The sequence below is a fragment of the Arvicola amphibius genome, chromosome 3 (assembly GCF_903992535.2).
Source record: "Arvicola amphibius chromosome 3, mArvAmp1.2, whole genome shotgun sequence".
In the NCBI taxonomy this organism is placed as follows: Eukaryota; Metazoa; Chordata; class Mammalia; order Rodentia; family Cricetidae; genus Arvicola; species Arvicola amphibius.
The window spans coordinates 32,135,642-32,153,826 of NC_052049.1; the positions used below are offsets into that span (position 1 = coordinate 32,135,642).

The following is an 18,185-nucleotide window of genomic DNA, read 5'->3' on the forward strand; positions in this document are numbered from 1 at the left end:
AATGAAGTTTTCTGCTTAGCAAATTCCAGAATATTTTTTCATGGCTGATACTTACCCATGGAAGTCTACAATAAAAGCCTTAAAAAGAAATAGAATCGAGAAAATTAGGACAGAATAGTGGAATCTGCATACCGACATTTATCTGTTTACCTGTTAGCTATTGCTTCCCCACTAACCTAAGGAAGTTTCCTACGGGTAATTCCATGTGAGGTATCACTTGAGCAAGGTCCTAAAATTACATAGCTTTTGAACTAGTCTGAAAAGGTTATTCGTCTGTTTTGAAACTGGATAACTTGGATACGTCTTGAGCTGGTAAGATTCTGACGTGCTATTATTTGCTATCGATTGGATGACAGCAACTGAAGTTCATGCACACCCCACACCAGTTCCTCCTGCTCAGCAGTCCACCAGCCAAAGAGTCCAACTTCCGAGCCGCTAAAAAGCTCTTCGGGAGCACGTTTGCATTTCAGTGAGTACGGCTGGGAGGGACAGGGTGGGCTCCAGCTTGTCTTCCAGAGTGTGGGGCAAGAAAGCAGTGTCCCCGAAGTTGGCGTTGACCTCAGTGAATCAGCTGTAGGAATGTCTAACTGGGATGCTCAGAACTTTCACCCGTATCAATGACTTAAGAATTGAGCCCAGCTGTACAGGTCATTGACTTTCTGGCCTTGCCCTTTCCCTCCCCACGTCTGTGTTTCAGTGGCTCTCACATTGAAAACTGGCACTCTATCCTGAGGAATGGTCTGGTGGTTGCCTCTAATACGCGTCTGCAGGTAAGATTTTTGCATGCTTTTTTTTTCTTCCCTAATAGGAGGAGCACATTTATTCTTAAAGTGGAGAGAGGTGAACTTTAAAGCATTTATTTAAGAGAGTGTATGGAATTTCTGAGAAAGATAAATACATTTTCACAAAATAACTGAAGCAAATTGATCTATGCTTGACAACGAAGGATTCTCTAGGAGAAAAAGTGAAAGCCACACTTTGAAAGTAAGCACTAAAATACGACCGCAGGAAGTAAAGCCCTATAGGCATCCAATCCATTATCCCATATTGCTTTGGTACCCAGGGCCCTCTAGGGAAGAAGGAAGGCATAATAAGCAAAGGAGATATGGGTTATCAAAGATTCATGGTGCCTGTTTCTCAGCCTGGAACACAGGCCTTGGTATTATCAGTATGTTATGGTTGGAGTCCCGAACTCTGCTATACTCTTCATTTTGTTTATTCCTCTTCAAACCCATCCCTCCAAATTGTTCCTTAGGCAGCACAAAGACCTGGGGAAAAAAGCAGGTCGCCCCAGTTGCCTGAGGCAGCTGTCACTGTGCAGCAACCCCAGGGTGACAGAATTAGCTATGCCTGCCTGCAAGCCTGAGCCCATTGACTTGGTACCAAGTTTTCTACGACTAGTGTTTGAGGGCCCTAGAGCTTAGAAATGAGACCAAGAGAACTTTAAATGTTATGAGTAGTTTCTCTAGACCACTCCAAACGTTCCAAATACGAAAGCTCCTTTTAACTTGAAAAATCCGGTGGAAGAGTGGAGTGGCACGTGACGTACGTAACAAATCGGAGCTGATACTTTGTTCATATTGTGGCTTGTGAGTGTTCATAAAAATGCCTTTCCATGCACTTCAGCAAGTCTTGTTAGAATTTTAGATGCATTAAAAGAAGAACTCGCTAAAGTCCTCTGTAACGAAGGACTCTATTACTGGCAGAATGAAGAGTAGTCTTTGTCTCTTTTTCATGTCATTTTTTAATCCAAATATGATAGTAACAATATTTTCACATTAGACCCGGAATAAGTGTACTATCATTTTTTATAAGACATAATGTTCCGACATGAAACCAATTGCCCTCTTCCGTATGATATTAATTCAGACCATTTGACTTGACATTTCTCTCTCTCATATCTGACATAGCTCCACGGTGCGATGTATGGGAGCGGGATCTACCTTAGTCCAATGTCAAGCATATCGTTTGGTTACTCAGGTAATCCCGCGTTTCAGTTCTGATCTCGTGTTACCACTTTCATGACTGGAATAGATTAGGTATGATTGTATTAAATTCATTTCACACTAGTCATAATGTCCAAAGGAAATTTCTTCCTAATCTTTTAAAGAGGTGGGGGATGTTGCATGTGCTATACAGAGTCTATGAAACACAGTATGGAAACAATGGTCTCCCAGTCATTGGCGCTGAACAATTCCTTGAGTAGTGAAATTTAAGGTATTTCTTTGCATTTTAAAATTTTAACTATAAAGTAATAAATATTCTGTAAACAGATTCTAATTACAGAATTTTTTTTTATTTTTTTCGAGACAGGGTTTCCCTGTAGTTTCTAGATAATTACAGAATTTTTAAAAAGCAAATGACAATTTTTCATTAGTCCTAAAATATCAGGGTTGATGCATTTTTCTTTCATTTTTAATTCCTTCTATGGCGGTGTGTGTGTGTGTGTGTGTGTGTGTGTGTGTGTGTGTGTATGTGTGTGTGTGCACATGCATCTGTGCTTGCATGTATGTGTGTTACATGATCACACTGCACAGTTCCAGGGGATGTTGTACACATTGTTCCTGAATGCTAAATGTTAGTATCTTTACATGGCAAGAAATGATACTTAGACAAGTTCATTAAGTACGAGGCCATTAACCTGGCCCATCTGCCTGTTCATTAGCCAAGGTTTATGCAAATTCAACCACAGTAAGTTACTTTTTAGTGGTGAAGTATAATTGGAATATTTAAAAATAGATTTTACTTAAAACTATCAGTGATAGAAGAGCCAAAAAAAAAGCACTTACAAGGCAGAGAGGCATGTGGATCTCTGTGAGTTCGAGGCCAGCCTAGTTTACAAAGTGAGTTCCAAGACAGAGAAACCCTGTCTTGAAAAATTAAAAAGAAAGGAAACAAAGGAGAGAAAGAAAAATCAAAAAATACTAACAGAAAGAAAATGTACAATTTTAGAGGATTACAAGATAGCAAAAAAAAATGGAAATAAAATGTATAATGAAAAATTTTAACTAGGCAGAGTAGGTAGATAGATGTTATCAGACAACTACTACTGTGTCACAAATTGACTGAAATATAAAGAAAAACAGCCTCTTTATTATGTCTTTGGATCAGGAATCCAGTGAATCAATTTGTCACCTGGTTTTTCTGATTCTCAAAGAATCCATTCTGTAGCACACAGTTGGGGCGTGGGTTGTTTTGTTGGTCTAAGACAGCCTGACTTCAGGCCAGACACCCCGTAGGTGGGAATGAGTTGGAACTGACACCCAAGCTCCTGGATGTGGCTGATCCAGTTTGGTGAACCCAAGAGCATTGGGCCTAGACTTTTCCGGAGTGCTAATGACATTAGGCGCTTGTGTGTGAGAGTTTCTAATCTTGTTTCTCAAATCGCATGAGATCAGTACCTGTCTGTACACCTAGTCAAAGCCATTACAAGGCCTTCTACTATCTCCGTTGATATTATCTGTTAAGGAAGGAATGACAGGTTACATTGTAACACAGCATGTAAGCTAAGAAGTACTGTTACGGTCAGATACCAACATAACATTAAGGATAAATATGAGAAGGAAAACAATAGCATTGAGATGTGCTGTTTAAAATTATAAAAATCAGACTTAAAACTGTACAGAAAAGAACTAAATATTTTTTAGAAAAAGAATATATCATCAGCATGGATAATAAAAATGACACCAAAAATCAAACCCTGTGGTTTCTACCTTTTATGCTAGTGCATGGATTCCTTAGATGGGCTCATGGAAAGAATTGGGAGGAGGAATGTGTACAAACTGTGAATGAGTGGGAAATTCTGTCTCTGTGTGTGCATTTATCTTGGAGAAAGTCTACAACTTTTATCAGAATCTGAAGGACTCTGGCGATATTTTTAAAAGAGGAATCAAGGACTCGGAAGGTAGCTTGGTGATAAAAGCCCTGGTTTCTGTGCATAGCCAGGTTTGTGCAGGGGGCAGGGTGTATAAAAAAATCTCCACAGATGTATGAAGTTGTGGTTGGTTTTGAAGTCTGAAAACATAGAACCTGGACAGTGGAACGGCGCTATGCAGTAGAACCTGGACCTAGTACAGCCTATGCAGTAGAACCTGGACCTAGTACAGCCTATGCAGTACTCTGGCGACTCCTCTGTCCTGTCTGTCCTGTCTGCTCCTACCTATCTACCTGTGTGATTTTTGAGGAATGTCTGGATTGGAAAGGTTTAGACAAACACACTTTACAAATTGTTTAGCATCTTTGCTCCTGCCACCAAGATATATATTGCAACTAAAGAATGTTTTAGTTTCTGGTGTGACAGTACATTGAACACTCCCATTGCTTTAGTTCTGCATATTGTACAGTGAAATATAGATTGGTTGTGTTTTTCTAAAATCTTTCACAATGGGACATCATATCATGACTTTAATAGAGCAAGAACTAAGATATATGATTTGGTATAAAAAAAAGAACATAGAGGGCTTTGAGTTAGAAATACTGTAATTTCTAAACAGAAGTGAGTATATATTAGTGCTTTACAACACCATGGTGAAATATCTTTGTTTCTACCTGCATTTCCCACTCTTTATCTCATGCTTGTACTCAGAAGACAGCAAGGATGAAAATTACTTCTAATAAACTAAACATTTTTAAACAAACGTTTTAGAATTTTCTAATTATTGTGTATACCAGGGAGTTTTCTATCTATCCCCATTTTCAATGCCAAGAACAAACTGAGATTCCTGCCCTAACACTCCTGAGATTTCTGGGGCCCAACCAGCTGCTCCCTTGTGAGCCTGTTAGGACCATGTCTAGCTTGGTGTGATTAGACTTCTGCCTATGGTACAACTTTTGACATAGACAGATTGTACTTTTATTTGCTTCAATCAGCTGTGTCCCCGAGTTACAACTGTGCTGATGTTTTTCAGGGATGAACAAGAAGCAGAAGGTGTCAACCAAGGATGAGCCAGCTTCAAGTAGTAAAAGCAGCAATGCATCACAGGTGCCGTGGCCGCTCGCAAAACTGTGTGTGATTAATCAATTGCCGTCTCATTAGACTGCAGGATGTTGATAAATACTCAGGATTATTAAGCCAAAAAATTAACTTTAAGTGGTCATTTCCCCTTAAGAACCAAACTCACTTTAAATGCAAAAACTAATTAGCTTGTAGGTAGTAATTAATGTACATTTGTGTGTATGCATGCACGTGCACACATGCACACACACATCCTGGTCTCCCCTTGTGTCACCAGAGTCTATCATAGATTCCAGGGAATAAAACCAGATGACTATTCCTGTCCTCTTTAACATTACATTCTACTGGGGGTATTAAATGACAAGAAAAATACCTTGCAGAAAGAGATGTTCAATGTTTTAGTCTGGAAGTTAATACTGGAGTGTTGCTAAATGGGACGGTCGGGAGAATGTCCTTTGAGGAGTTAAGCTTTGAGAATAGCCTCAGAGGTGAAGAGGACATGTGCCATGTAACTCTTGAGAGAAAGGCTGTTCCAGGCAAAGAAGAAGGAAGGCAAATCTCAGGTTCTTATAGAGAAAATCAGAATACCCGGGGCAAATGAAAACCCATCTGATGAATAATGAACTTAGCTATTCAAATATCTGAATGACAAACCAGCTTCCACATCAGGTGCTTTTAAAACCTCTGTGACTTCATAAATGTTGCTGTGAATGTGGCTTGTTTTGATGGTTGTCTAATCTGGAGTGCTTATTAGTTCTAATGTATGAAAAGATCCCGCAAATTTCATTCTGTTGGCCTTGATAGAAGCTTGCCAGCCTCCTCTGTAAACTAAGCTCTGAATTCTAATCATAGGTCCTGAGACCACTGAGCTCCATGTTAACATTGTTTCAATTCACTGGCTTTATAAGTAATTTGATAATGATTAGCTACAGAAACGAAAGGATGCACCAAACTACCTGGATATTAAAAGAATGCATAGATATTGTAGCTAGCCCCCGCGGCACCCTTAGTTGCTCTTGCCCTTTAATAATGAGCACTCGTTGGTGTTTGCTAGAGTATCCCATGTTTACTGTGACTTTTCAATTGTTTTATGATTTAGTCTCAGAAGAAGGGACAGCAATCGCAGTTCCTGCAAAGCCGTAACTTGAAATGCATAGCCTTATGTGAAGGTGAGTGCCTGTACCTCCCACCCTAGCTCCTCGTGTCCGAACTGAAGTGTAGTTGCGGAGTGCTCACGGTGTGTTAGTGAGATATTGTTCCTTAAGACCGTCCCAGCATGCACTGTGGAAAATGAGCAGGACCGAGACTGCAGAGGTTAAAACCAAAGTGCAGAGTTGGCCTGGGTCAGACGGCGCCATGTTGTTCCTGGTCATTTTCCTGAATGTAATTCAACCTTCAGAGAGTGTAATTCTTCTGAACTCAGCTCAGGCAGATTGAGAGGTGGTTTGCAAGATTGTATTTTCTCCGTTCTTGTTCTAAGGCTACCAGGACTGTCAGCTGCCATTAGTGTCTTGATTTTCAACACCTGACTGTTCTGTGAGACACAAAGTTGTTGTCTGCCTTACATCAGGACCTGTGTGTTTCTGTTAACAGTCCAGTGATTTCTTTCATTGTGAGGTGGCTTTTTGTTGATTTTATCTACATTTATTGATAACTGCTATGGTTAGGCATCCATTACATGTTCATTTGGACCACTATTTTTGCATTTAGGTTTCAGAGAGAAGGAAGATAGTTACTTAATATGGGTTTCTATTCCTTTAAGACTAAATAGCCCTGTGATTTCATCTCTCCTTGCAGTGATCACGTCACCTGACCTGCACAAACATGGAGAGATATGGGTTGTCCCAAACACGGATCATGTCTGCACACGATTCTTTTTTGTGTAAGTCTAAATGATCACATTTATTAATTGCTTATGCTTCTACAAATGAAACAGTGGCTGCAGTATTATTTTCTCATGTTAATTGCCAAAAACAACGAACAACTAATTGAACTTCTCATGAATCTAATGATTGTAGCATTTCAATAAGCTTATTTAGGAGAGTGATGGCTGCCTGCTGCTAATCTGGTATTATGTACTTTGATGATGAAAGATTTTTAGAACCAGGGACAGAGAAGGCAATAATGAAAATATTCTATAAAAACTGATGTACGTTTCACATAATATGGGCTGACAAGGTACTGTGTGTTGGCCAGTGTATGTGTTGGCACACAAGAAGATAAGCATTTTTTCATTCCAGATCAACAGCTTCAGTAAGCCAGTCTGACTTTCATTCCATCTCCGCCTCTGCAGCCCCACTCCCCTGTCTGGCTATACCTCTACCCTGACCTTAGCACAGAAAGGATTTCAGGAAAGAACTGAGTTATTGGTTTTATCGTTTATGGAGTTTCTAAAAACACGGTGAAAAGTGATGTGGGTTATTTGATAAACATGCCAAGGTGATGGCATCAAAATTGCTGCCATAAATTATAGACCCACAGAACCTTGTGTGTTTTGTGTCTGATCCATGAGCATGCGGCCAGGTTGTTCACTGGGACAGATTCTATGGAAACTCTAATTTTCTTGTGGCATTTACTTACTGACTATAGATTTCACAGCAGTGGATATAGCAGCCAGAACTCTGGTTTTTTTTTTTTTTAATCAGATAGTTTGAATTCCAATGCAACAGAAATTAGGAAGAACAATCACCAGGTTGCATAATCTCTCAAAGCGTCGTCAAGCGCCGTCGGCAAAATGAGAACAGTATGCTTATCTGCATCAGTTAGAGTCAGTCTCAACAGCAGCAAGCAGATGGCTCACAAAGAACACGGTGCTTTAACTACCCACAATTAGATGGTTTGCAAAGGCCTAACTGTGGGGCAGCAGGATCCAGTAGCAGTAGGATTCTTAGACATTCTCAGTTCCAGGTGGCTCAGACAGGAAGCAATCCTGCCAAAATCTACCGGACCAAACCCCACTCAAAGTGGAGGCCAGTGAAGCACAAGGCTAAAGGCCATGCAGGTCAATCCTGGAGGGTCGAATGACATCAGAGAAGGGTTCTGAGGACCCGTGGCCACTAGGAAAGCTGTACATTACCTTATACGGTTAATCTGAGATTAAGTTAAGCCAATGTAGGTCTCCACTGCAAAGCTCATAAAACAGTCTTCTCTCTCTTTTTTTTTCTTGGCTAGTTAGTTATTATCCATTGTTGGAAGTTTGGCCCTCTGGAAAGCAGCCTTCAATTACAAAATGACCTCACTGAATAGACTTGAGATGTTGATAAAAAGATAACTCCAGGCCTTTTTGTGTGATCACTTTTTTTAACTTACAAAAATACAGATTTACTGAACATGACAGCCTTGCATACCGAAGTCGTTCAATATCCGATATGTCTTTTTTATATTTTCATCAGCAATACATAAATCACATATGTAAGGTACTAATTATGGGAGATGAGAATGCCTGTTCTCCTGAGAAGCGAAGAGAGGGGAGAAAACCATCTGATGGAAACTGGTGCACCCAGATGCTTTGAAAAGGACACAAAGGGGGGGGTTTATTAAGACCATTTTCATTGCTTTATCAACACAAATGAGATGTCATCCTTTCTCTTTGCCAGCTCAGTAGACGAGACTCATTAGATGAGACTGATAAATTCAGGGCACACCAAAGCGAGAATACACTCAGTCATTATTCTGCATTCTAATTACAGCGTTTAGTCTCTTTCTTCATAAAGGACACAACCACAGGTCCTTGTGGCACACTTCCCCTATGAGTGTAGCATCAGGAAAAGAGACCGTGGCGACAATGAAAAAAAGCAACCGTTAGGCAAAAGCTTAGTCTCTGTTATTTTTTTATCTCAAAAGTTTTTTGTTTGTTTGTTTACATTGTGTGACCACTGATGTTAGGAGCTTTGCGTGATGATGCAGATGTAAGTTAATATGCATTTCTTACAAGGAGTCAATGAAAATTCAATTTCCATGCTACGCTGATTTCCCAGAACTATGGTGGTCACAAGATAGTCCTTTAGTGTCTTCCTCAAAAATTCATCCAGCATCTCATCTCTCCAGCATCTCAGCAACAGAGAAGAGAAAACTAAAGGGACCCCCTAGGGGACAGACGGATACATAATAACGGAGAGGCACACTAGGAAGCAGACTGGTGTGTAACAAGGTATTAAAATAATACTAAAAGGACTGGACTTCTTTGGGGAGGAAAGGTAGAAGTTTGAAGCTATTTTCCAGGAAATCCCTGAATGACCAAGAATAAATATTTTAGGCAAAATGTAGTCAGTCATTCAGATATTATGACCAGATCCCAGCCCATTTCTAGTAGTAAAAATTGTAAAGTTATGATTTCCCACCAACTTGGAGACCCGTGTGCAAACATTGGGACCTTTTGTGTGTAAATCTGAGAGAGCTGATTTCCAAGGGGCCATAAGGTGGGCTGAAAAAGAAGACCAAGCACACAGAATTATAGGACACACTTAGTGAAGTGCCAGCCCATCCTCTCTTTCCTTTTCCCCCTCTCAGTCCTGAATGGCACTCGCACGCACTCACAATGTAGCACAGGCTCCTCTCATGCTCCCAGCAGTCCTCCTGCCTCAGCCCTCTGAGTACTGGGATAATAAATCCATACCACACCAGACATAGTAAGTTATTTCACAATGAACAAGAGGATTTTTAAAGATAGAGAGGAGAATTTGCAATTGTAATTTTTCATAATTAGGAGAAATTAATAAAATTGGGGGTGGTTAATTGACCTGGCAGATGGCCAGGTGTGGGCTCCCTCAGTTTCCATCACTGCACAGGAAATGACCAGGAAGGGTGGGAGGATGCCCTGTCTCTAAGCAGTGCAGGGCCTAAGGTAAGATTTGGTCTGGCAATGAGAGCCTACGTGCTTGGGGCTCCAATGCTCCCAACATCTCCACATTTGGTGGAGTCAATTGTGAACGGTCCATGTACTTTGATTAGGAAGTAAATGTAGAGTCTGGAGTCACCCCTATTTCTCAAAAATTTGAGCAAGTTTAAAGCATAGCAGTGGGAAGGATCACATGAGACATTTTCTCTGCAGAAAATAGGGCCAGACATGCCAGGTCTTTGGACCAAGCAGATCTATGTAGTTCTATATACATTTCAGGGTTTCCTCTTTAGTTCATTTCACCTTTCAAGGGGTAGGTCAACTATCCCCTCATCTCTAAAATTTCTAGAAAAGTAGACTAGAAGACTGTGGTGTCTTGGTGTTCCCATGGCTCATGATAGAACTTGCTCTTAAAATTTAGCTCATTCTTCTTCAGATGGAATGAAAATTCTAGAAACAAAGTTTCCTTCGCTCATCTCTCCCTGCCCCACATTCATCCCTGCAGCATTTTGTATCTGATTGACACCACTCTTCAGTAACTCCTCCTTTTTTTCTTTTTGTCTTTGATGAGACAGGGTCTCACTATGTAAGACTTGAACTCCGCCATGGCCCTCGTGCCTCAGCTTCCTAAATGTAGGGATTGTATATGGTTTTGACATGGCATTTAAAAACTAAACCCTGTCTCGGAAAAAAAAAAAAAAGTCAAACTGTTTTAGTCGTATACAAGAAGAATGTATAAAATAAGAAATTTATAATGGTCATTAGGTAAAATAAACATCATCATTAATTATGAGTTAGTAAAAGGTAAACACTGCTCAACTGTAGACGTCCACAGGAAAATTAGAAAGTTACAAAATTAGAAGACAGAACATCGCCTTTCCCAGTGAAGGCATCCGTGTGTGAATCATGAACACGATTAGGGTCGAGGAACTGTGCTGGATCTCTGATGTATCACAATCCCCGTCTGTCTCCACCCAGGGACCCCTTCCAACCTCTAAGCTGTCCACTGTGGCTGCCGCTTACCAGTGAGAGTCTCAGTGACTCACACACTGACGCCAACATTCATCCTCTCGTCTCTGCTGTGCCATGCACCGTTGGTGGTGGTGGTGGGGGGGGCTGGGGTGTGCAGCTTCTGACCCACCACGGCTGCCGCTTTCATGCCTTGGGTTGCCCAAGCTTCACACCTGCAGCCATGCGCTGTGATTTTCGCTATTGAGGCTCTGTTCTTTCTCTGTGAAGCATAGATTCTGTCCTCTACACTCGCGTCCGTGTGCCTAATTCTCACTCCTCATCCAAGTCTTCCTTCATGCCTCCTTCCTTCCAGAAGCTCCACGGTGCTTCTGTTTGGTGTGAACTGGGTAATGACCAGTGCATATTTCTGTTGTATTATCCGTTTTTAAGCATGACCTTCCTTCTTGCTCTGAATCTTTTAAGTCACGTACTATGTGAGTCCATTTGTCTTTGGTACCTGGTGTTTATCCGGTAGGGAGAGTGAAGGCCTGCATTTTAACTGCTCAGTGACTACTTATTTTCAAATATCCTAGCAATACCTTTAAAAAAATCAGTATATACAATGTGGAACCCATTATTTTAAAACCCCCTTTGTAACTCCTCAATAACTCTTATCTATGCAGTAATTTCATATATCAAACACTAAAAGCTGAGCTGTGTTTTTCCATGTTCTTTCCCTTCCTAAGTTTTATATTTTTACTGTTCTCTCCTATCAATACTTTCATCCCTGTAGCTCTATCACTGTCCCCCACAGGGTTCATCAGAAAGCTCTTGTTCCCCTGCTTCTAATTTCATTGCTCTCAAAACCAATTTTGTACAATGAGGGATTTATTAAGTATTGCAATTTTTAGACTGGTGATTCAGATTTAATATGTAGAAATTTAAGACAAGAAAAACGGAGAAACATTAGTCTACCTTTGAAGCCCTAAGACATTTGCATGATAAGCAACTGCTCAAACCCATAGCTGCATTCCTGGCCCCTGTTCTTCAGAGCCAACTCAAACACTTTGTTTTCACTTTCTCTGGCTTCCTTGTCATAATCACATCAGAATTAACCTTTTGATTTGCAACTGTCTCTGTATTCCTAGACCACCTCACCCCTGCCTCTCCACTGTAGTGTGTGTGTGTGTGTGTGTGTGTGTGTGTGTGTGTGTATGCGTCTAATATTATGTTCCCTTCCTTTGTGAAGTTCTTCTCATGCTTGGGTACTCACGTCACAGATGGTTTACACAGAAGCAATGAGTGCATATTTGTTGGAAGAATCTACAAAACACTAAGTGATCTATTTTAATGAAGAGATTATATGTGAATATAATGTGTTTTAGATGTACTACATAGGTGGCATCTATGGAAAACTATATCAGAAAAAAGATGCAAGGATTGGAAGTCTGGAGATGAAGTTTTAGAAATCCACATGTGGATGGAGTAAAAACTGGGGAGAGGCTGAAAGGGTTGACCAATATCCAGGAGAAAAGGAACTGGAATTCATTGTCTAATGGAAATCATTAAGCTGGGACACTGAAGAAGAAGAGGCAAAGAGATTAAAAATAATAATCAGAAACTAGGTAGTTAAGAAATGAAAGAATGTAGCTGAGAGACACAGACAGAGATAAAGAAGCAAGCAAGCAATAGAGTGATGAGCTCTATGTTACATGTTATACCCAAAGGAGACAACATCCCCTGAGTGCATCAACCAGGAGGCCTGGAAAGAGTTTTCTTGACCTAAGTAGAACATTAAGGTCAGGAGGGAAAATGTAGACAGGATAGCCAAAAATGGAACATTACCATGATTTACAGACAAATCCTATTCACAGGTCAATTTCACATTGCACAGAGAGCAGAGATAATAGTGTTTAAGCTGAATGTCAGTTAGGGTAAGCATGAAAGTCCAGTTTGCATAGTATACCATAGTTCTGGAGAGTGTACCAAAACTGTAAAACCAAAAAGAAACCAACTTGAATGAGACAGTTTAAAGTCACGTGGAGGCAGTAATCTGAACTTGGAAGGTCACAACTGCCAGAAATGTTGAGCGCTGCCACTCTGCTTCTCTCCCCTGGCAGGACGGTTTTCTCTGTGTCTATTCAGCTCTCTTCCTCTCAGCCTCTAATCTTCAGATCGAAGGTCTGGAGAGTTTATCTTGTGTTTTCACAATAAAACACAGTTACCCATCTATATGCTAGGCCAACCTCCTCCGTCTTTTAAGAAATAAGGACACAGCATCCTCGTTTATGCCAAAACAAAGTCAATATGGTTTTTTAGTGTTTCTATTAGAGTAACAAATTTTATTACAACATTTCCTACATGTAAATAATGCATTTCAATTGTATTCTACCCTTGCACTCTCTGACCCTCTCCACATCCTATTAATCCTCTTCCTTTTCTTAATTATAAGATAATATGTTTTGCTTAAAGGATACCTTTATAGAACATCTGCCCCCAGACATCTGATTTAGTTTGAAGAATTGTAACCTATTTTCTAATTTTCTTTTTTAAAAAATTATCATATATATATATATATATATATATGTTCTTGTGTGAACTCATGTGTACCATGTGTATGTAGGTATTCTCATAGGCCAGAGCGCATCAAATATTCCAGAAGTGAAGTTTTATGCAGGTGGTTGTGAGGCACTTGATGTGGATACTGGGAACCAAACCTGAGTCTTAAGCAAAAGCAGTGTTTGTTCTTTTATAAATTTTAATGTGGCATTTACTGTTTGATTTCCTGAGAAAATATTAGTGTTTGGACTATGTACCATGCATTTTAAGAACTCCCATCTTACAATAATGTTACAACACTGGTTAGAAGAAAAAGGGCATGTTATAACTAGAATAGTAAAATTGTATGGTAAGAATTAAACGGATTTATCAATATCCTGGACCAACTCCAGTCGTGAAACTTGGACTGGATTCAAGAGGAATCATCTCTGGTCTTTAAGCGGTGGATTGTGTAATGAGCTAAGTCCCGTTCTGTGTTCCAGTGTTTTATTTTCCCACCTCGTGCTGTCTCAGGAGAATTGAAGTACGGCAAAGAAAAGACAGAGGCACGCATTAATCTCTGGGACACTGTGCTTATGTCCCTGGTTATCTATTTTGCAGTAATTACCACTTCTCTGCAGCTTCTTTCCTGAAGGCATTTTTCAGTCACAAGATTAATTCATCACCTATTTCACTCTGAATATTATCATTTCGAGTTTGAAAATTGGCTCTTGGGAAATTCTTATTGCCTACGTCAGCTTCTTTGAGGAAATGAATTATCTAAGATGTAATTATTTCTTTCTCAAGCACTTAGCAATTGCTGTCCTTTAGTATCATGTCTCCACTCTTGCTGCTAGGCTGAGCTTAACAGGCTTGCCATCTTATGCAGCATAAATCAAGCAATATTACAGATGAAAGAGAACAAGTTACCAGTTAAGAAATAACACTGGTCATGCAAAGCAGTAGTTAGAAGGTGGGCATGACGAGGACACAGGGATAGAATGCGAAGCCAGTGCAGCCAGCTGGGAAAGGATAGCTCAGAGAGCAGCTCAGTGAAGATGTCCAGAACCCAAAGCATAGAAAGGTGAAGGCAGTGGGTGGTTCTGCAGTTGACGTCACGGCAGCTGTTGGGAGAGATGCTTTGCACTGACAATGTTTTAGGTCGGATGAAGGACTTCACGCTGAAATGGAAGGAAGGGAATAAATTAAGGTATGGTGTAAAAGAACCAACTATGCCGAGTTTCGTCTTGAACACACATTAGATACTGCTTTAAGAAAATGACCCTGTGTTTTTGGTTTCCTTGTGTTGCTACTAGGAACCAAACAACATTTTGAAGCCGTATAAACACTGCCATCGTTATCCATGTTTCCCGTTTCTGCTTTCTCTTGTAGCTATGAAGACGGCCAGGTGGGAGATGCTAATATCAACACACAGGAAGGAGGGATTCACAAGGAGATCCTTCGAGTAATTGGTAATCAGACTGCTACTGGCTAGAGAACACCGCTGGGCAGGATTTGAAAGCTTCCTCGGGTTCAGAGCTGGATTTTGAACTGAAGAAGATGATAAAAGATAATTTATCATTATTATAAACAAAATTAACCCTTTGAATACCAATTTTTCTTTTCTTAGTATTTCTAAATATTTCATCAGATACCTAAAACGGTTTAAGATTTACCAATTGTAGGGTTATGAAATCTAGTAATAAGCATTAAACAGCACTTAAACTCAAGTTTGGGTTGCATATACAATAAACAGATTGAAAAAACAGTTTTGTGCTGATGATATTTTTATATTAAATTCTTTAATTGGACGTTTGGTATTATGTACTGCTATTTTAGGGTACTGAACTAGAATTGAGGTCATTTTATAATGGCTTTTAAATCTACCAGACAGCCCACAATAAGTACAATGTCTGCACATTGTGGTGTGTTCAGTGTGAGTCACACAAACATTTGAATGCTGCGGGAGGCATAGTCCTCTTCTCGTGTTTTCCCTTCTAAGACAGCAGTTAGCATCCCAGGCAGTGCCATGCAAGAAGGCATGCAGGACACCTGTCTGCAGATTTCACGTGTCAGAATGTGTGATTGTGCACATGCATGCTTGTTCACACATGTATTTTGACAACGGATGGATAGCTTCATCGTGCTGTCATGTAAAGAGCAAAAATCACAATCAATAAGCAGTAAATTTGGTCATAAACCACGATATGAGCCAAATTTGCTATAGTTCATTCACACATACACACACACACACACACACACACACACACACACACACACACAAACCACACAAATATTCGCAGACCCAATTTTTTTTCAGTTAGTTTGAAGAAACATCCCATTGGTTAATATAACTAATTTAAAATGTTAACGGAAATTCAACTCAGAAAAAGCAATGTCCCTGGTGATTTAAATCTGTGTTTACATACTCATATGGTTAAAAATGGGGGGGGGCACAGAATTAAGAAACAGAAAGTGCACATTTTTATTTCTTCCAATGGAGTTTATTTGTACCATATCTGTATTTTTATATTTTTCATCTGCTACCTCTGCTTATTTTTTTCATATTGAGAAAGAAGATAAACTTTCTGGCTTCTTTTACATTAAAAGAACACATGCTTACAGAAAGAAGCTCACCCCAGCTTTCAGCTCTTCTTGGACTCATGTGCTCATCAAATCCTTCTGTTCCTTTGAGTCTTAGGATCATAGGCATTTCAAATTTTAACCTACAGTGTTTATTTTGCCTTTGGAATCAGGGCATTCATGAAAGCAGTTTAATTAGTGAGTCTGCCACTCTATTCAAATCCTGAATCAAGGCTTATATCTGATTTTAATGTATGTAGACAGAAAAAAATACAAGTGTGTCATCATTTGCAAGTGTGGTGTGATAACTTGCATGTTTATTTCCTTTGGCATAAAAGGTGAGAGACAGGCCGTGCATATTGTCAGGGGTTACAGTTTAGGAAGATTTTACTGATCATTTGTTTTTCTTCTATTGTAAATAATTGAAATGCTATTACTTCTACCAAAATACAGAATTGAAGAGGTTAAGATTCTAATCATCTTAATAGTGTCTACTTAAAGAAGCATCAACCTGTTCTGACTTGTGCCTCTGAACTATGGAGTGACATTAGACTGGTGGAGCGTTTATTGAGTGGTCAGTGACCAGGTATTTGAAGACTTTTGAGGGACGAGAATACCATTGCTTCTTTCTACCACATCTCCTAAGTCATTGTAATAATATTTTGAGATATTTTCTAGGCAACAACAACAGAAAGAAATCATTTTGTGGGACATTCTACACATGATAAAAATAGAAAGATGTAACTCCTAAATTTAAAAGGGGGGATGTCTTACAATCCCCTCCTATTAGGCCATCTGTGAAGAATCTCCAGAAAGGCTGTAGAAGGCTTTCTAGCTTAATTGGGAAGCTACTTACCCGATCAATTATGCCTTTGCTTAATAGGTGAGCGATCTGTAAGGAGTGGAGCCCTAGAATCTGAAGGGTAACCTGTGCTTGTACTCAAGGGAGATAATTTAGAGGAGAGAAAACTGGCATCCAAAACTTACTGCCAATTTAAGAGTACAAGAAAATTTCCCTATCCAAGTAGAAAAGTAAATGGTAGTTTAATACCCACTAAATACACATGGTGATGGGCATTTTTATAACAATTAAATGAGATGTCTTATAATGATCATCAAGTTGTATTACTTTCCCAGAATTAGTTTCCAAAAATTGCATCAGAACTTTTATAAGCACATATTCTAAAAAGAATAAACTTTTGTTAAAATTTTGAAATTGGAACTGCAATGATACACTAATGAAAATGCTTATATTTCTAAAGGATCTAATTTCTACTAATACCATTAGTATGTGAATATCTTACATCCAAAACTCAAGCAGGTCTCTAAGAGATTCAACGACCTCTATCATTCCTATGACTCAGCCGCCATTCTGGTATTAGTATTTGATGATTCTAGACAGTTGAGGTAGTATTACTTATTAGTAATCATTAGAATCTACCCATTGCCTTTTATAACAATAACATTCATTCTGTTGTTATTAAAACTCAGCATAACTTTATTAAGGAAGGCTCCATTCTTGAAGTAGAGTGTGAAGACATTCTTTCCTGGATGATTTTATGGAACATCTCATTAGGAAGAAGTCTTCCTCTTTCACTTAAAAGAGAGATGAAATAACTGGAAATGGAAGAAGAGGAAAGTGTAATAATACAGAATTGATCCAGTACTGCAGAGTGTATCATGGGAAAGCACTTTGGTGTCCCCAGAAGTGAGTTATGTTGCTGGTTAATCTCAGCAGATGTTGGGTTTGAAGCTTTTTACATGTAAAGCTTGAATTGTAAGGATTCCATATCCGTGGAGTTGTTGTGAACTACTGTAGGACATGAATCCAAATTGCTATGAATCTTCCTGCTTGGGAATTTCAAGAATTCACAGTAGAAGTCCCACAGTTTTCCTCTCCTCTATTGAAAGAAAGCATGCATTTAATATGGAAGTATATAATTTTTAAATTCATATCACTTGAAGAATTTTAGCAGTACTTATAACATTTCATTAATCATAATTTGCTTCAGGGCATGAGATTTCAGCAAGCATTCAGGAAAAACGCACCCACAAATTTCATCAGATAGTAATTTAATATTATAAAGATATCGCTCAACCTTGGATCATCTCTCACCCAAATAAGTAAAGGTTTCACGGTAGCCTTTGAAGCACATTAAAGAAACATAATAGTCCATCGTCCTGCTGGATTCTTCATTCTAACACTACCTCAGCACTAAAGAGAGACTGCTTGTCAAGGCAAATTGGTTTTCAGAATAGCAAACAAAGACAGTTTCGCAAACACAAGTCATCAAATAGTTCAACAGTTAAGACCATGGTAGA

At 39.4% G+C, this 18,185-nt stretch overlaps 1 protein-coding gene across 2 annotated transcripts in view; it reads left to right on the forward strand.

Moving 5' to 3' along the window:
* The window catches only part of Parp8 (poly(ADP-ribose) polymerase family member 8), a 174,632-nt gene extending 156,892 nt beyond the window's left edge, over positions 1–17,740 (forward strand). Inside the window, exons 21-28 of one of the 2 annotated variants that reach the window (XM_038322765.1) lie at positions 357–469; positions 698–770; positions 1,911–1,980; positions 4,908–4,981; positions 6,054–6,123; positions 6,752–6,836; positions 14,673–14,752; positions 17,355–17,740. In XM_038322765.1, the coding sequence (XP_038178693.1) occupies positions 357–469; positions 698–770; positions 1,911–1,980; positions 4,908–4,981; positions 6,054–6,123; positions 6,752–6,836; positions 14,673–14,752; positions 17,355–17,359 (570 nt within the window). In that variant the 3' untranslated portion in view covers positions 17,360–17,740. Of the gene's footprint in view, positions 1–356; positions 470–697; positions 771–1,910; positions 1,981–4,907; positions 4,982–6,053; positions 6,124–6,751; positions 6,837–14,672; positions 14,991–17,354 lie in introns of those variants that run through there. The other variant, XM_038322764.1, reaches the window with a different exon arrangement.
* Positions 17,741–18,185: the final 445 nt, after the last annotated feature.